The sequence below is a fragment of the Daucus carota genome, chromosome 7 (genome assembly GCF_001625215.2).
Source record: "Daucus carota subsp. sativus chromosome 7, DH1 v3.0, whole genome shotgun sequence".
In the NCBI taxonomy this organism is placed as follows: domain Eukaryota; kingdom Viridiplantae; phylum Streptophyta; class Magnoliopsida; order Apiales; family Apiaceae; genus Daucus; species Daucus carota.
In genome coordinates, this window is record NC_030387.2 from 35,983,398 (window position 1) to 36,001,059 (window position 17,662).

The 17,662-nt window shown below is 36.8% G+C and overlaps 3 protein-coding genes across 8 annotated transcripts; 1 reads left to right on the forward strand and 2 right to left on the reverse strand.

The window, feature by feature from the left end:
• The first annotated feature begins 386 nt into the window (after positions 1–386).
• On the forward strand, positions 387–12,736 carry LOC108196930 (kinesin-like protein KIN-4A). Of its 6 annotated transcripts, none has more exons than XM_017364431.2 (26): positions 387–511; positions 748–863; positions 1,823–1,969; positions 2,036–2,185; positions 2,360–2,622; positions 3,397–3,584; positions 3,704–3,828; positions 4,427–4,463; positions 5,190–5,281; positions 5,413–5,523; positions 5,870–5,983; positions 6,135–6,225; positions 6,484–6,599; positions 7,818–7,916; positions 7,995–8,102; positions 8,180–8,296; positions 8,416–8,496; positions 9,367–9,438; positions 9,562–9,655; positions 9,725–9,756; positions 10,240–10,337; positions 10,438–10,530; positions 10,733–10,954; positions 11,772–11,940; positions 12,222–12,347; positions 12,421–12,736. In XM_017364431.2, exons 3-26 carry the CDS (start codon positions 1,892–1,894, stop codon positions 12,619–12,621), a joined length of 2,877 nt encoding a protein of 958 aa, XP_017219920.1. In that variant the 5' UTR covers positions 387–511; positions 748–863; positions 1,823–1,891; the 3' UTR covers positions 12,622–12,736. The 6 variants fall into 6 exon arrangements, with proteins under 6 accessions (XP_017219920.1, XP_017219921.1, XP_017219922.1 ...); XM_017364432.2 differs by having other exon boundaries at positions 393–511; positions 751–863; XM_017364433.2 differs by having other exon boundaries at positions 393–511; positions 777–863.
• A 68-nt stretch (positions 12,737–12,804) lies between these two features.
• LOC108196932 (uncharacterized) lies at positions 12,805–13,433 on the reverse strand. Its single transcript, XM_017364435.2, has one exon. It carries the CDS (start codon positions 13,215–13,217, stop codon positions 12,891–12,893), a length of 327 nt encoding a protein of 108 aa, XP_017219924.1. The 5' UTR covers positions 13,218–13,433; the 3' UTR covers positions 12,805–12,890.
• A 399-nt stretch (positions 13,434–13,832) lies between these two features.
• LOC108196256 (probable inactive receptor kinase At5g67200) lies at positions 13,833–16,857 on the reverse strand. Its single transcript, XM_017363457.2, has 2 exons — positions 15,392–16,857; positions 13,833–14,733 (listed from the first exon to the last, which is right to left on the reverse strand). The coding sequence occupies exons 1-2, from the start codon at positions 16,722–16,724 to the stop codon at positions 14,177–14,179; spliced, it is 1,890 nt and encodes a 629-aa protein (XP_017218946.1). The 5' UTR covers positions 16,725–16,857; the 3' UTR covers positions 13,833–14,176.
• Positions 16,858–17,662: the final 805 nt, after the last annotated feature.

Sequence of the window (17,662 nt, forward strand, 5' to 3'; positions counted from 1 at the left end):
ACGACCATAAAACAAATGGCCAATTTGACCAAACACTCACATAATTTTTTAAGTTAGTTTTCTCTTTTGGTTAGCAAGTCCAACAATGTCCTATAATGATGTTCTAAGTTAAAATTTAAGGCATTTGAGATAAAGATGTAATCTGTCTTACTGGTGCTTTAAAACATTAGGACACACTACATGTGTCTTATCACAATTGTCCTAAACCATTTTAATCAATAAAATATTCACTTTCACTCTCTTTTCACACATTTTCATACTTCGCTTATATAGTTGTATACTTGTATTCAAATATATTAATATTTTAATATTTTTTTTTTTGACTGAATATTAATATTTTAATATTAAGACATCTAAGATAAGACATATTGCTTCTACCAAGACACAGTAGCATTGTGTTTCCGTTTCTTGTTAATATTTTTATAATCCAGAAAACTTCTCCGCCGGACCGGCGCGAGAAAGGTGCTGGTGACTGGTGAGTCGTAAACGAAGTCAGCTGAAGAAAAAAACAGTAAGTAATCAACTACGCTACCGTGATTTATCATGTATTTACGCGTCTATTAAGTTGTGTTTGTTTTACACACTCTGTCTCTTTCTCCAAATCACCGCCGCGTGTCACTTTCTCTCTCCTTCAAGATTCGCCTTTCTCTCATTTCCGTTTTTTAATTAACAAACACATTTCATTCATCCTATATCTAACTCAATTACATAATATTATGCATTTACAACATTTTATTTAAATGGAAGAAGCTTCATCGGAGAATTGTAACGTGAAGGTTGCCGTACATATACGTCCGTTGATCGGTGATGAGAAGCTTCAACGCTGTAGGGAATGCGTTGCCGTTACTCCCGGAAAACCTCAGGTACTTTTATCGATCACTCATTTCGTAAACACGTTTTAGCGTGACAACACTGAGAATACAATTTTTTTAATAAGAAAATGTTAATGTGGCACAGTAAATTTATTTCACTATAACTAACTGCATTTGTTTCCGATTTTGAATTTACAATGCTTTGAATTGAGTATATAGAAACCGGAAGTGTTTATATGTCATATGTTATAGTATGTTATATAGCTTAATATGTAAATATGTATTTATTTAACTCATTTGCTCTTAAATCGGAACTCTACTAGTATTAAATGTTTTATTGAAGAACTGATCAAAGTGTTTATCCAACTCTGTTGCTCTTAAGTTGGAAATGTATGTGTATATTCTTATACCGTCTTGAATTTGTGTTTTTCTAGAATCTGGACTATTTCCAGCCGATTTGTGTAGCCAAAATTTGGACGATCTTCAGCTCTATCAGCTGTTCTGTTGTAGCTACATCCACATAATGATAAATGAGGTTCTATGTAGTAATGTGAAGGAGTGTTTAGTTTTCTAATTAACAACATGAAAAAGTATGCATAAATTTGGTTACTGCGATCAGTTTAAATAGTGCATTAATTCTATAATTATGCGAGAGAGACCTTGTATGTTTAAAGTGACAGTGAATTGGGGAGAAAACAGTTTCACACAATCAATTTGTTTGATCAGTCTCAGTTTAGCTGTCACTGTTCTATGCATTATGATATGTTTAAGAATATGTTAAGATGCACAATCACGCATATCTCTTCTATCATCATAAGATCGGGCCTGACAATATATAATGAATAGATGTACCACATATATTTATATTAATACAAATATTCAACTAAATCATGTTGGAGTAGTACCTGCGGTTTTCGTATTTTGTCAATTTCTAACCGTGTCTGTTTTGATTTAGTTGATACCATATCTATTCTCAACTTCTGCATTTAATGTGGTGTTTAATGATGTAGCTGCATATTGGTACACGTTCGTTCACATTTGATTATATATATGGAGAAAAAGGGTCTCCGCCAGCTTCAATGTTTAAAGATTGTATTGCACCACTAGTAGATGGGTTGTTCCAAGGATACAATGGTACTGTTCTTGCGTATGGTCAGGTACGCAGGAAGTATTCTCTGAATTGATTTTCAAATTACAATTAGTTAACAACCTATATGTTACAGACAGGATCAGGCAAGACTTATACAATGGGAACTGGATTGAGAGAACAAGGACAGACAGGTTTAATTCCTCAAGTTATGACTGCTTTATTTGACAAAATTGACAAGCTGAAGCATCAAGCTGAATATCAGCTGCATGTTTCCTTCATTGAGGTTTGTACTATTTTCCAGTTTAAATCTGCCTTTGCCTGTTAAATGGTTACTATCCATGTGTATGCTTCATTAATGGACTTTTCAGTATCCAAGCTGTAGTGCTGTCTTTTCTTTCTAGACCTTAGATCCATTTGATTATATTACAATCTTAATTGGAGACTTTGACCAATGAAGATTTTAAAAGAAGAAGTGAAGGACTTGCTGGATTCTACATCTCTTGGCAAATATGACACAAGTCACGCCATTAGTAGGCATGTTACCAAAGTTACTGTCCCAGGAAAGGCTCCAATACAAATACGCGAAGCATCAAATGGTGTCATAACGCTGGCAGGATCAACTGAAATCAGTGTTAGTACTTTGAATGATATGGCTGCCTGCCTGGAGCAAGGGCTTCTGAATCGGGCCACGGGGAGTACAAATATGAATACTGAATCTAGGTGATCCTTGCATCATTTGATGCCCAATGAATATTTCAATTGATTTAGGGGAAATAGTGAAATTCTCTGCCGATGAAATGATACTAGTTTATACCCTTACTGTGATCGGTCTTGCATAAAATATCACCACTTAAGCATGCCTAGTTTCTCAGAACTACTGATAATGCCCCATCTAAATTGGAAGACATGAAAATAACTTTGGAAACCTTATTTGCGAAATGAAATATATTATATAAGTACAGTAATCCAGTGTTGTAATAGACACATGTAACTGCACTTATTTTCATGTAACTTCTTAATTTTGATTGAAGTATGCAACTATTCACATGGTCTTGGTGTGTGGGAGAAAATGACACTCGGACTGTACCTTACCGCTACTCTCTTATACAGTTTGCAGTTTCCAGTTTCCCACCACAGTCACACCTTTGCAATTTAGGCTTGCACACTAACACTTTGAAATGCATTTCTGACATGATCACGTGTTTTGTATCTATAAATTACACTGACAATTCACATTTGGAAACTTAATATATAACTACAAGCTTTAAGTTAATGTGAATATATAAATTTAGCAAAATAATGAGGAAATTTTTTTGGAGTTGTGTTGCTAGGATATATCTCTAATTGATATACTTTAACTTAATTGCAATCTTTGTGTGAAATACCAATGTTAAGAGACAAAACAAAAATAACTTGGAAAGCGGTTTCGATAAAATACTTATCTGATGTTTACCAGTTGTGTAAACAAGTATTTTTTCTTCATGTCTGTAACAGCCGGTCACATGCCATCTTCACAATCACATTAGAGCAAATGTGTAAGCTTCCACCCGTTAACTGTGATGAAATTAATCTAAGAGGGGATATGGATGGAGATTATCTATGTGCTAAACTACATTTGGTTGATCTTGCTGGATCTGAAAGAGCTAAGCGGACAGGTTCTGATGGGCTGCGTATGCTAGAAGGTACAAGTCTGTCTCTCAGAATGGAATTTCAAATTGCACTCCTGTGTTTTGAGCATAAGAACAATCACATTAGCTTTACTTTTTTCTTTATTTTTTGGTTTATGTTCAACAATGAGCAGGCATTCATATCAATAAAGGGCTATTAGCACTGGGAAACGTCATCAGTGCACTAGGAGATGAGAAAAAACGTAAAGATGGTGTGCATGTACCTTATCGAGATAGTAAATTAACTCGATTGTTGCAGGTTTGGCTAATTAATTCGTAAATGAAATATTAATGATCTTGACTCAGGGCTCCAAGTATACCTTAGACTTCCTTGCAAAAGAGATAGATGAATTTTTTCTTGTTTCTGCTTTTGTCAATTACAATACACTTATATTTTTGACTTTCTTTCTTCTTCTTGTTTTTTTTTTTTTGAAAAATTGAATTGTCCTGCATTTCTGAAAGATACATACCTATGTGAAATATTTTCCCTTCTTTCTAGGGAGATTTTATGTTGGTTTTTGTAAAAAACAATCTTCTGCATTTTACATTGTAAGCAGTACTTTAATTTTCAATAGATATTGATTCTGTGACGGGCTGACTGCAATTAAAGGCATTCCCCACCTTATAGCTTGCCTCCGTCTCCTCTTCTTTGTAGCAATATGTTAATTTACTTATTGCCGTGTCAAGCTTAGTTTTGTAAAATTAACTATGGGCATATGTGGTGAAAAACAATGATGAATTAAGTATTCATCTGTCATTAATTTTTGAAGATATAAGTTGCCCATTTTTATCTATGTTCAACTTCTCCATTTACATTTTGATCATTATTATAATTCAGTCCATTATGATTTCAACAGGACTCACTCGGAGGAAACAGCAAAACTGTAATGATAGGTAACACTTTCAACATATGCTTTTGAAGTAGATCTCTTGATGATTGAACTCTCTGCATGATTATTACTTTCTCATAGTTTTTAAATCGCATTTGGTAACTACTTTACTTTGTATGATTGGTATAAAATGCATCAAAAATCTAAGCGGGTGGTTAAACGGGCATCCTGTTTGGATGATCTAGGGTTCGTTTAAGTTATGAAATTAAATCAGGTATGTGTTTGAAATGGGTGAAATGTATACTGTGTTTAAAATGGGTGAAATGTATACTTGTGTACCTCAAACCCATATAGCATGAGTTCCGAAAACCGAAGAGGGGGAGGTGGGTGTGAGTGATGGGTAGTCTGTAATCATAGCGCACCCCACACAATCTATTCGAGACAACTTCGGACAGCTAACTTGATATTACTGTTTCTCTTATCTTGATCGTGGGTGCACTTTAGCCAATTATGGTTCATATGTTAGCTGCTGACTGCAAATGGGGCAGCTTTACTTGTATTATTAATAAGTGATTTCCTCTCTTTTCTCTATGTTGGACATTCTGTATAAATATCATTATATCACCACATAATTAGCACATTATTTGTAGCTTTACTTTTGTATTTTTAGCTAGTCTATTTCTGCTGCTTTTTCATTGGTTTATTGGGTGGTGGGAAAGCGTGCGGGGGTGAATTTGTACCCAAGGCAATAACGTATCCTGGCTTGAATTTGCATTATGGTCCTTTTCAGCTTGCATCAGTCCTGCTGATATCAATGCCGAGGAAACTAGTAACACGCTCAAGTATGCTAATCGTGCTCGCAATATTCAAAATAAACCTATTGTACGTTTCTGTATATATGTTCTTGCCAGTTTATATTTCTTTCTTTTATCTTTCATTTATTTATTGTGGTTGGAGATTCTTGTTCTGGTAGAAGCTGATGTCCTGTTGAAAATAAAATCTATGTTACATAGGTAAACAGAGAAATGTTTTCTGGTGAAATGCACACGTTACGCAAGCAGATCGAGTACTTGCAGGAAGAACTTACTATCAGTAGGAAAAGAGATTCATCTGACGAAGTGCAGGTAAGAAAGACTTGGTAGTTATTATTCAAACAAATGTATATAGGTGCAATATGCAATGCATATTAGCAAGTCCAAATACGTAGAAGTATGCATTTAAGCACAAAACATAATCTTTTCTTTTTTGTTAGACATTTACAAAATTAACCATGATGACCATCACCCTCTCCATGAACAGTGGTACAGTAAAAAAAAAGACTTCTTTTTTGCTAAGAAAAGATTTATACTCTTACCTAACTGGTTACATAATCAAGATCCGATGGCGAATATAAATTTATAAGTTAAGATCTGTACTCATGAATTTAGTGATTAGTCCAATGATCACTTCAGATTCTACTGACTATTGCAGGCTCTTAAAGAACATATTTCTTGGCTTGAGACAACTAATAGAGACCTTTCTCAGAAGCTACATGAGTACCATAGTAGAGAAGGTGATCCAGAGCAGTTTGAACAAGAATCTCCTGTATGTCAATGTTATATGTCTTCTTTTTGGTTTTTACTTTCTGAACTCCTTTAGATTGCTAACATAAAGCTTGCAGTCCTGATGTTTCTGATAAACGAGTCATTCTACTGCAAATAGAGTTTTGGGGGTTACTAATGCCAATTAATAACAGGAAGGCTGCAGTTACATCGTGAAAAAAGAAGGCCTTAAAAGGGGCTTGCAGAGTATGAACTCCAGTTATCCAATGGATGAAAGTAGAGAGGGTAAGCCACTGGTTTATCGACTGTACATTAATTGATATTGCGACAAAGTTGGATGTTCCTTGAACACAAGTAATTTATAGAATAAAAGAATGTGCATCCCCTAGGTCTACATTAGTTAGAGCGCACATCTTTTTCCAAAATAGCTTGTCTCTTTGGTTATTACCTCCTATTACTCATGCAAGTTCTCGTAATGTCATATACCAAAAGTAATGTCATATACCAAAATTTGTGTGCGGATTAAAGTTTCCAAAGCTGCAGGTACAAATCACAGGAGAACAGAGGATTTCGCAGTGAAAGAGTGGGAGCATACACTTATCCAGAACACTATGGGCACAGAGCTTAATGAATTGAATAAACGTTTAGAGCAGAAAGAGGTTTTAATACTATATGCTTTATTTTAAAATTCTTTATCATGTAAATTTGCTATATATCTATGGATAAACAAATGCTGGTGAATTCATGTTCTGCAACCAGGAAGACAGTTACTTAAGCCACAATTTCACTACAAATGTACAATAACCTTCCTTCTGTATTTCACTCTAACCATAAAGTTTTACGGGCTGGGCTGTAATGGGGTATGAACCGAATAAAATTTGAACTGTTTTGTTGGCGTTTATGCATAATGTTCTTTCTCCCTCCATGCTATTCCCCATGTTAATATTAAAGTTACTTCTTGCCAATATTATTTATGATTTATCGCTCTTGTCCTTAAATTAATTATGAAAACTTTAAACTATTCAAATTCTTCATCTCCCTTTGTTGGTATTTCATCCTTCTCCCACACCCGTGTTTCATAATTTTTCAATTATTTCTCAACCGACCAACACAGCATAATATAATACTTACATATCAGTACCGAGTTACCATGGAGTTGTATCTATAAAAGTAAAGCATGTGCATACATAAGTCAAACACACTAGTTAAAGCTAAAGCATATTCACTATCTTTGACATATCATTTACCATCTAATTTTGGATAAAGACAGAAAACCTGGGCTTACTTTTGTGGAGTTATGATCAGCGACCATTGTCCATTCTAGTATTTCTCTGCAAAAAAACATTTAAGGAATCTAATTATATCTAGAACATGTTCTATGAGCTTATGTGGTGCTCCTGGAACTTTAATATTATTATGATTAGACAGCAGAATACAAGTTTTCTACTATTCTATAGAGTATAGAGTCTATAGACTATAGTATATGGGTCCTGGTCCCTGACAACCGTTTGTCAGGGACCGTTTATATAACACACACTACCAGGGCCGTCGGATTTCTATTTGAAGGGTCCGGATTGATTTTTTTTTTTTTTACCGATCCGCTATAATTTTCCATGGATCGGAGCTTTTCCCTTCCGCAGATAATATCCGCGGAAGGGAAAAGCTCCGATCCGCGGAAAATTATAGCGGATCGGTAAAAAAAAAGGCTTTCATCCCCACCATTGAAATACAGATCTAACAGCTCCTAAGCTGTGTATTGGATAAGGCCATCGTAACAATCGCCTGTTATGGACCAAACCCATAGTATATATAGGTAAAACTACAACACTCTTCATTGTTAGTCATAAGTTACATCATGTACTATTTCTGTTGTGCAGTCTGAGATGAAGATTTTCGGATGGTATGATACTGAAGCCCTTAAGAAGCACTATGGAAAGAAAATTAGGGAACTTGAGGAAGAGAAAAGAATAATGCAGGTCATTTACAAATTAAAATGAAATATGTTTCCGTTATCAGTATCTTATTTTAGGAATAACAATTTACTATAATTACAGGAGGAGAGGGACTCTTTGCTAGCTGAAATAGAACGTCTTGCTGCCTGTGATGTGCCATCTGCAGTGCAGAATAATCAGAAGCAAAAAGTGGAAGCACTTGAGGTGCAGGTGATTGTGCGGTTTCTCCAAATCTTTCATTTCTTGTATTGACATGTTAAATATGCTTGTGAACTTTTCAACCACAGATTTCAGACCTTCAAAAGAAACAGGACAGTCAGCTTCTTCTTTTAAAGCAAAAACAAAGAAACGAAGAAGCAACCAAACGTCGTCAGACTGAGATACATTCTATAAAGGTCCAGAAGGTTGGTAATTGGTTCTTAAATATTACCCAACATTCAAATATAGACATAAGCATTCACAATTCAGAAATATGACATATATGCTGACAGGGAAACATCTCCTGCTATACTTTCTGTTGCAGGTTCAGCTGCAGCATAAAATAAAGCAAGAGGCAGAACGATTTAGGCAATTAAAGGCCTTTCATGAGAAAGAACTTTCGCAGGTGGGAAACTAAATTTTGTTGTATGTGTTTTCTTTGGTAGTGCACTGTTCTACTCCCACATATAGGGACATATTCTCATCAGGCAAATAATATAAAATTAAGTAGGCATAAAGATAAATGATATGTTCTCCCTTTTGTAGGTAAGTAAACAAGCAGGAGGTACTCCCTGTAGGACCCTATAATTGCGTCCATGTGGCACGTGAACTCAATAATTAACTTGAATTGTATCTAAGACATCTGTTACATAAATACTAATATACAAAACGAAAGGTCTCACAACTTTAGTAATATGACAGGATTTGCATATTATATTGGCAATTTTATTTGGTGTCCTTTCAATCATATATAGCTTAAGTTCTTCAGCAAAACATTCTTCAGTATTCTTGCCAGAAATATAATTTTAATTTATGTGAATTGTCTCCTTTTAATCGATCTACTAAAAGATGATGTTTGCTGCTCTTATCACCTGATTATCTTCTTTAACAAAACTTGTAATAGAGATGAGAGCATATAACATTGAAGCATTATCATGAGTTGCCATTTCCTTTTTGATTAATGGAAGACTAGAAATTCATGCTCCATGCCTCCATCATTTTTCAAAAGTTGCCTTGTTACACAAACAAGTAAATAATGGCATATTATCTGTAAAATTAACGCGAGTCGTTAAAATTTTGACAATAATGAATTTTACGGCCACATACATCTAACAAACCAATCATTATAATTTACACATCAAGCAAATACACTGTAATATAATCAAATTAGTGTTTGAAATGTGCTTGTTTGACTTGAAAACGTCAAAATGGAATTCCTGTTGTGGATTAGAGGGAGTAACTTGACAACAATATTGTGATGCCTTTTCTCTAACAGCTAAGGAAGGAAGGCAGGAGAAATGAATTTGAAAGGCATAAACTGCAAGCTCTGAATCAGCGACAGAAGTTGGTAAGTACACATTCTTTATAGCATGGGATTATAAAAAACAAAGAATGATGGATTACATAGAAAACTTTTCCAGGTATATCTATTGTAAATTATTTGATATACAGAATAAGGTTCTCTGTGAAGGTTGTACAGAGGAAGACAGAAGAAGCTGCTGTTGCCACCAAGAAGCTAAAGCAATTGTTAGAAAGCCGCAAGGCTGCAGCACGTGACAACCTGGGTAAATATCTCTACTGGGAAACTTTCTCTCTCCACTTTATCTTAGTAATATGTTCTTTTTCCCTTACAGTTTATCCCTACGGACATACAACGACAAGGCAGGTAATATGTCACCGATGCTTTTTCTCCATAAAACTATGTGCTAATTTCCTGTATAATCTTCTTGAAAATTCCTTGGTTGTATTCTTCACCTAGTTCAACGCCACCTCTATGACCTTGATATATCTGGTCACTTAGCCTAGCTGCCACATCATTTACCGAAGGCATTCCTACTTTATTGAATCTTAAGGTGGTCTCTTTTGCAGCATGTAGACTTCTAACATCCACTATGTCTCATTTACCACCTAATTGAATGATAAATAAATAATCCCTAGTCTGCCCAATGTCTTGTTGCACAATATATTAAGTTCCCAAGTCGTGGTCCCCCCCCCAGCTAACCATCACCAAAAATTTAATAACTAATGCTGGCATTTACAAAGACCAAATAGGTTGGAAATTACGAATACCTGTGGGAAATAGAAAAGATTTATATACTTTAGTGACTGCTACATTTATGTGAACACGATTAATTAAGATTGGTTGTAGGGCAATGATAGAGCTCTGCAAGTGTGGCTTGATCATGAGCTAGAAGTAATGGTGAATATGCACGTTGTTCGTTTTGAATATGGAAAGCAGCAAAAGTTGTATGTCTTCTATCTCCTTGAGTTTGGGAAACATGTATACAATATATAGCAAACTAGCAATTCCTTCATAACACCTGTATTACTAAATTTATCCTCCTAGACGAGCTTCACTAGCGGAGGAGTTATCTTTATTGAAACAAACGGATCAACCATCTTTCAGGGGAATTTCTTCTGGAGGAGAAGAATGTTCTAGGTACTGAAGTGTCCATATGTATGTGCGTGTGTGGGTGCGCGTTGAAGTTTTATTCATCTGTTTATCTGTTTTATTGATTTTCTTGAAGTATATTGGAGGGAGCATGCTATAAACAGAACTTAATACAAAATTAGATAAATTGGTGCTACAAAAAATAGATTAGCATTGTTTATGCTGCAGCTTCTGATTCCTCATTTTCCAGTCTTCCCTTGATGTCACCACATACAAGATTGGATAGAATCTCCTCTCTTGAAAAAATGCTGACAACCTCTTCAGACGCCCTTTCTTCAATGGCTTCACAACTTTCGGAGGCAGAACGGCGTGGACGTGGTTCCAATAGTTGTCGACGGTGGAGCCTCTTGCGATCAATGGGAGATGCAAAGAAATTGCTTCAACATATGTTTAGTGTTGCTACAGATTCCAGGTAAATTATAATATGAATTGTATTTTGTCAACCTGCCTACAACTAAAATTAATTGTTTTGCTCTTTCAGAAACAGACATGAAGAAATTGAGCATTCTTCATTATATTCGAAACTAGAAAGGAAAAGGGAATGTATGCAATAGAAGCAACAAAAGGCTAAAATAATAAGAGTTAATTGCAAAACGCATCCCTCTAGTTTGGGCCAATTGTAATTATTACCTAAACTTTAGATAATCACAGAATGCATCCCTTAACATATTTTGGGGCCTCACCTTGAACCCTTTTGACCCATTTTTGTATGTTTTAAACTATTATAGTGAAAATTAAAAGGGTGAAATAGATTCTTATAACTAAAATGTAATGTTATAGGCTCTTAAGTCTATTTTACCCTTTTAATCAAACATATTGATAGGTCTAAGATAGACGAAAATGGGGGCAAAAGGGTTCAACATATGGCGCTAAAATATGTTAAGGAATGCATTTTGCAATTATCTAAAGTTTAGATAATAATTGCAATTGCCTGAACTAAAGGGATGCGTTTTGCAATTAACTCAAATAGTAACTACTATATCATACAAAGATAAGAATGGACCCTTACATGGAAAACAAACTACTTAATTCTTGAATGTGAAAGCACCATGCTGTTATGGTGCTGACATAAGTGCATATTGCCATGCTTGCACTCCCATTTTAGTAAGTACAAATAATCTTGTTCATAAATAACAAAAATCTTTGCTAATAATTACTATTTCTTGATCCTAATCAGTGTTCCTAATTTTTTATGTGCGTGTTTCTAAGATTATCTGTACCCTGTCCAGGAGTAGATTGTGGGAAATGGAACTGGAAATGAAGGAGATGAAAATCAAATTGACCGAGCTTGTAACTGAACTGCAGCAAATTGAGGCACAAAGAAAAGAAACACTTAAAGAGCAAAAACTAAAAGACCAAGCTGTTGCTATTGCATTGGCAATATCATCATTGGCGAGTGTATGTCACCTGATAATTTTTTTACAAATCATTGTTGTTGCTTAATAGTGATCTTCAACAATCCAACCACAAACATAGTCCAGACTCCAGGGAGACTTGAGGATTTTACGGTGAAGCAAAAATTTGAACTATCTTTAGATACTTCGGCATTCGTTTTTGCCCTCTGTCAGTGTTGTCTTTAAAATGCCTGCCTGAACGTTTATGATATGTAGAACCTGTATTAATAGTTCAAAGTTCAAACATATTTCATATGGTTCTTGAGTTTTGGATGGTTTTAACAGGGTAAATGCAAGGAAAATGATACTCCTTCACCAAGGTTCCTGCCAGCAGAAAAGCTGTCCATGTTTAAAGCTGGAACTGCAAATATGGCAATCAGAGATTTGGCAGCATTAACAGACTCCAAGAAGGTAAATCTTCATGATGTATCTTATCTTAGAATGTCATGCTCAATTACTGAGATCAAAAGGACTTGTGGAGCAGATGAGACCCCTAAAGAGCTTGTCATTGGAGAGAATGAGATATATTAGACAAGGTGGGAAACTTTGGAGGTGGAAGAGAAGTCATCAGCAGTGGCTGCTGCAGTTTAAATGGAGGTGGCAGAAACCGTGGAAGCTCTTGCAGTGGTTGAAGGAAAGTGAAGAGATTTTATTGAGTTCAGGACATAGTGTTGTCGTCCGATGAGTTCTTGCTGTATAAATCAATTTAAGATTAAAAATTGATTTAGGAGGAAAAGACAATACCAGTAGATTAAATATTTAAATTATTTTTAGTGCAAATGTCAAATGATTGTCGGAGATGCATTGGCTCTTTTTATTTCGCAGTACTTGAACTACAATCCACGCCATATGAATATCTCAACAGAAATAGACAGTTAATCAATAAGCTTAATGTGGACTCTTCTTACAGTTGAATCTACAACTTGTCCTCCTAAATACAAGCTCTTATTAAAGTTACTGTATATAAGATTGGCCAGTTATATCGACATCTCGATCTCCTGTTGATGGCGGGGGCTTGTGCTTAGGCTCCACGGGGGGTCCCACCGGCCCATCCGCACTCTGGGTGTCGCTGGCCGGCATCTTCCCGGTGTTCTCAGGCTGCCCAGTTTTATCATCATCATCGTCATGTCCGTACATTCCGCCGCCATAAGCTTCCTTGGTCAGAGGCTTCATGTCGGAAATGAAGATACTGTGATGCTGAGCTGCTTCTTCTTCCTGTTGGTCTCCTTTTGGTTCCAGATCTTCCTCTTCTTTGGGCACTGATGATTTTTTAGCTGCCATTTCTGGGTTTGTGCTCTTTAGTTCCAGATATCTTTATATCTACAAGACTACAGATGCTTAAATAAAAGAATACAGTAATATTTATGGGCTTCTGCAATCTTATGCTATAGCAGGTGGATTGTTGAGGATGGGGCATCTGTCCTTTCGACATAACGTGGCATTAAAACAGCGCATCCACGTACAGTCGCATGCACGGATATTTCAGTAAAACATGTATGATACATTTTCAGAAAGAAAGCTGTAAAAGCTTCTGTCAATTTATTTTATCAACCTAATTTTAACATATAAAATATTGTTTCTTGGAGTTTTCAAGCACAAGTTCGGAGTCCTCCATATATCTCAAATTCTCAATCATATATTTCTTCTCGATCTAATTATTTATATCAAATCATTAAATCATATTAGTTGTATGATATGGGCGGTGGAAGGGATGACGGTGAGTGAAAAGCTGTGTTCCAAATTCCCACCGGGCGGGCCAGGGCACAGGTCCAGGCCCAGGCCCATACGGCCATATGTAACATGCTGAAAATGCAAGTTCAGGAAATTTGATCAAGTGAACTTGAATCTGTTCCTGTCAAAAAAAAAGAACTCGAATTTGTTTAACAACTAACGAGCTAAAAGAAGTGGTGAATTAAAATTATTTCCGCTCCCAAGAAAATGTAGTGTTGAACATATTTTAATTTCTTACTACTTACAAAAGCTCTAGTCATACAATAAATAAGTAAATAACTTGCCTCAAGCTGAGGAAGATCATTAGCAAAGGTTTAGAGCCGAGCATCCCTTGGGCATGGTAAGAGGCTTAAGAGTAAAGTCACATATACTAGTTAGGCTCAACTAAAATGACAATGCAAAATACATTGATTACATGCGGCCTGGATGATTATGGTGCCAAAGAATATGTTGTTGAATCTTTGTGCGTAGCTCATGTTCTTCACTGAAAAGGAAAATGCTATGAATAATCAAAAGTTGCTTTCCTCTAAATTTTCATCTACAACTGCAGCCTCCTTTATCTCCTGTATCATTTTTATCACTTGCCTCATTGAGGGCCTCTGTTCGGGTGATGTTAAGCTACAAAAACCAGCTAACTCCACAAGCATTTTCAGCTTGGTATCCTCTTCCTCTTCATTCCGCATTGCTGTCACCCAGTCCATGATATCATTAGGCCCGAGTGATAGGTGTTGAGAGGGAGGTTTACCGGTAAGCAGCTCTAGCAAGAGAATGCCAAATGCAAACACATCAGAGTTTGTGGTAGCATGATGGTTTGACTTGCGTATCTCTGGGGCTTTATAGCCCCTGTAATTTGAATCGTCTATGGAAGTAGAGTCCGCGAGTATGGACAGACAGTAATCCGTTAGACGTGCTTCAAAATCTGCGCCAAGTAGAATATTGGAGGATTTCAAGTTGCCATGGCTCAGCCTTGAGGCCTGGTGGATGTAGGCAAGTCCCAGAGCCACATCTTCTGCCAATTTTAAGCATGAAGTCCAGTGTAATGGTTTTGCTCTAGCTGATCTTGAACCTATGAAAGATTTGTGGGAAACAGTCATCGTAAGAAATTGTACATTCATACTCTAGAATATCCTCAATTAAAAAGTTTATGCTAAACAGAAAGGACTAAATATGAGCTAAACCAATATCAGTATGTGCCTTGATCAAAACATATAAAAACTTCATTTTGCCTCTCAGGTTTCTATTTCCGATTCTCGTTCACACCTATCATCCAAACGCCCTTACATGAAAGAGCGAAAGCAAAAATTGGAAAGCATTTATTACTTTTGCCCGATTACGGTACATGATGGTACACCCAAAATTTAAAGCGATGCTATCATAAATCAAACAAGGTAAAAAAATACTTGGCTTCAAAATCACCTCCTATCAGATATTACAGTAGAACCGGGCCACACAAAAACACACAAATCACACAACCTCAATTATTGTTAGTTTTCGAGAATCGGCAACGTCTACTTTCGTTGAAATCACATGCCTTTATTCAACTTTTTTACATCTGATGGCCCATTTCGTAGCTCATTCATCATAGTTTTTGATTATTAAGTCAAAACAAAACCACCGTGGTGGGCAAAAGTGTTAAGTTAGCACACAACGAGCAAAACAGACGTCCCACTTTCTAATTTCGCACTGACGACTCACCGAAATGAAATATGTTTAACACAACTTACCGTAAATAAGATTGAAGAGACTGCCATTAGGTTGAAACTCGTAAACAATCAGCTTTTCTTGACTCGCCTGTGAGTAGCCTTTCACCGGGACTAAATTCGGGTGGCGTAGCAGCCCCACAGTCTCCATGTGTCGTTCGAAGGCCTCGTTGCTTGTATTCGCAGTTTTTACAGCGTCGAGTCTCTTAACAGTCACTGTAATCTGATTATACATCACGGCCTTGTACGTGATTCCTATCGTGCCTCGCCCAAGCAACTCCGCTGAAGCTCCCATTAGCTGATCTAGATTGCAAAATGGCGGCTCGTTGTTACAGAATATTAAATTTCCGCTCTTTCTACGTCGATTCTGTAATTCACTGCTCGAAGTCGGCATTACAATTGAGCTTTCATTAACATTCGCATCCTGAGCCTCGGCACTGAAATTTGCTATTTTAGCTTCACTCTGTTCAATTCGCTGGCGTCTTCGATTTTTAAAGCACGCAATTATGCATAAAAATGCCGCAACTAGAACTAAAGCTCCGATCACAAACGCGAGGATCGCGCCAATATTATTCGTGTGCTTCTTGCCAGACAGAGGAGCCGAAACAATTACTTGTGAAGGCGGTGAATTGAACAATGTAGATGAATTTAATCGGCATGTTTTGTTTAAAATTTTACCGCAGAGGTCAGAATTGAACAAAAATGAAGAAATGTTGAACCGCGAGAGTGTCTGAGTGACAGGTACTTCTCCGGATAAATTATTACCCGAAACATTGAAGATAATGAGTAACGATAAATTAAGAGGCGGAAGAGTCCCGTTGAAGCGGTTGAAATCGAGACGAAGATATTTGAGCCTGTCTAATTTGTTAAGTTCTACCGGAATATGACCTGACAAGTTGTTATTCGCCAGGCCAAGAATGTGGACACGGTGAAGAGTGAGAACAGAGAGTGGAAATGTTCCGGAAAACAAGTTATGATCAAGTAAAAGTGTTTTGAGGTTCACAAGCCCTGAAAGGTCTGGAATCGGGCCAGAAAGTGAGTTGTTTCGAAGACTAAGAACCCGGAGCTGGTCCAGATTAGTTAGAGTGTTGGGTGAGAAAATGCCGCGTAAGCTGAAGGACTGGAGAACGTAACGAACCACACGGCCTTGAGCACACTTGACGCCTTGCCAGTGGCAATGGTCGAAACGCTCGTTGATAATGTAGAGGAGCTTGTTGTTTTGGTCGGCTTTGGACTTGAATGAGAGGATGGCGACAGCGTCGGAGGGGAGGATGAGGTTGAGTTGCGGTGGGGGAGGTGGCGGGACGGCGGAGGAGAGAGTGAGGATTAGGAGGAGGGGGAAGATATGGTGGTGCATTGTGAGGGAATAAGGGGATGGGGAGAGATAGCTGGATGTTAAGTGGACTGTAGTACAAGACTTAACAGAAATCACGAGTCAGTGTCGAACGTTTTTGTTATTTTGTAGCACGCTAGGGCTGTTTAACGAACCGAGCTGTTCGCGAACAAGCTCGAGCTCGGCTCGTTAAGAGCTCGTTCGGCTCGGCTCGTTAAGTTAACGAGCTCGAGCTCGAACACAAAAAATTGTTCGTTAAGTAAACGAGCTCGAGCCGAGCTTTTAGTATGTTCGGCTCGAGCTCGACTCGAGCTCGGCTCGTTAAAGCTCGAAAAAATGTAATATTTTTGGGTTTTTTTTTATAATTTATATATGTTATTGAACTCAGAATTCAAAATATATATATATATATATATACACATATATATATATATATTAGTGATGTAACCAAAATTTCGGAAAATAATAATTTTATATGGTTTGCTATTTTAACAGTCAAGTAGAAGGTTAACTAGTACTGCTAACTAGTGTTTAATCCTAATTTAGTGTTTCAATATTTTAAAAAATATTTCTTACCGATCCAACCGTATGGATGTTAACATATATACATTTTAGTGATATAAACAAAGTTTCAAAAAAATTAAAATTATTTGGTTAGCTATTTTAAGAGTCAACTAGCGGTTTGTCTTCATTTTTTTTCTGGCTCGGCTCGACTCGACTCGACTCGGCTCGGCTTGTATTTGTTTGCGAACAAGCTCGTGTTCGGCTCGTTAGTTGACGAGCCGAGCTTGAACACAATTTTTGTTCGATAAAAAAGCTCGGCTCGGCTCGACTCGTCAGAAAAAAAATTAAAGCTCGGCTCGGTTCGGTCAAAACTCGACTCGGCTCGGTTCGTGAACAGCCCTAGTAGCACCCATAATGGCACTCGTATTCTTGTTAACCACAAAATGGACAAATTTTGT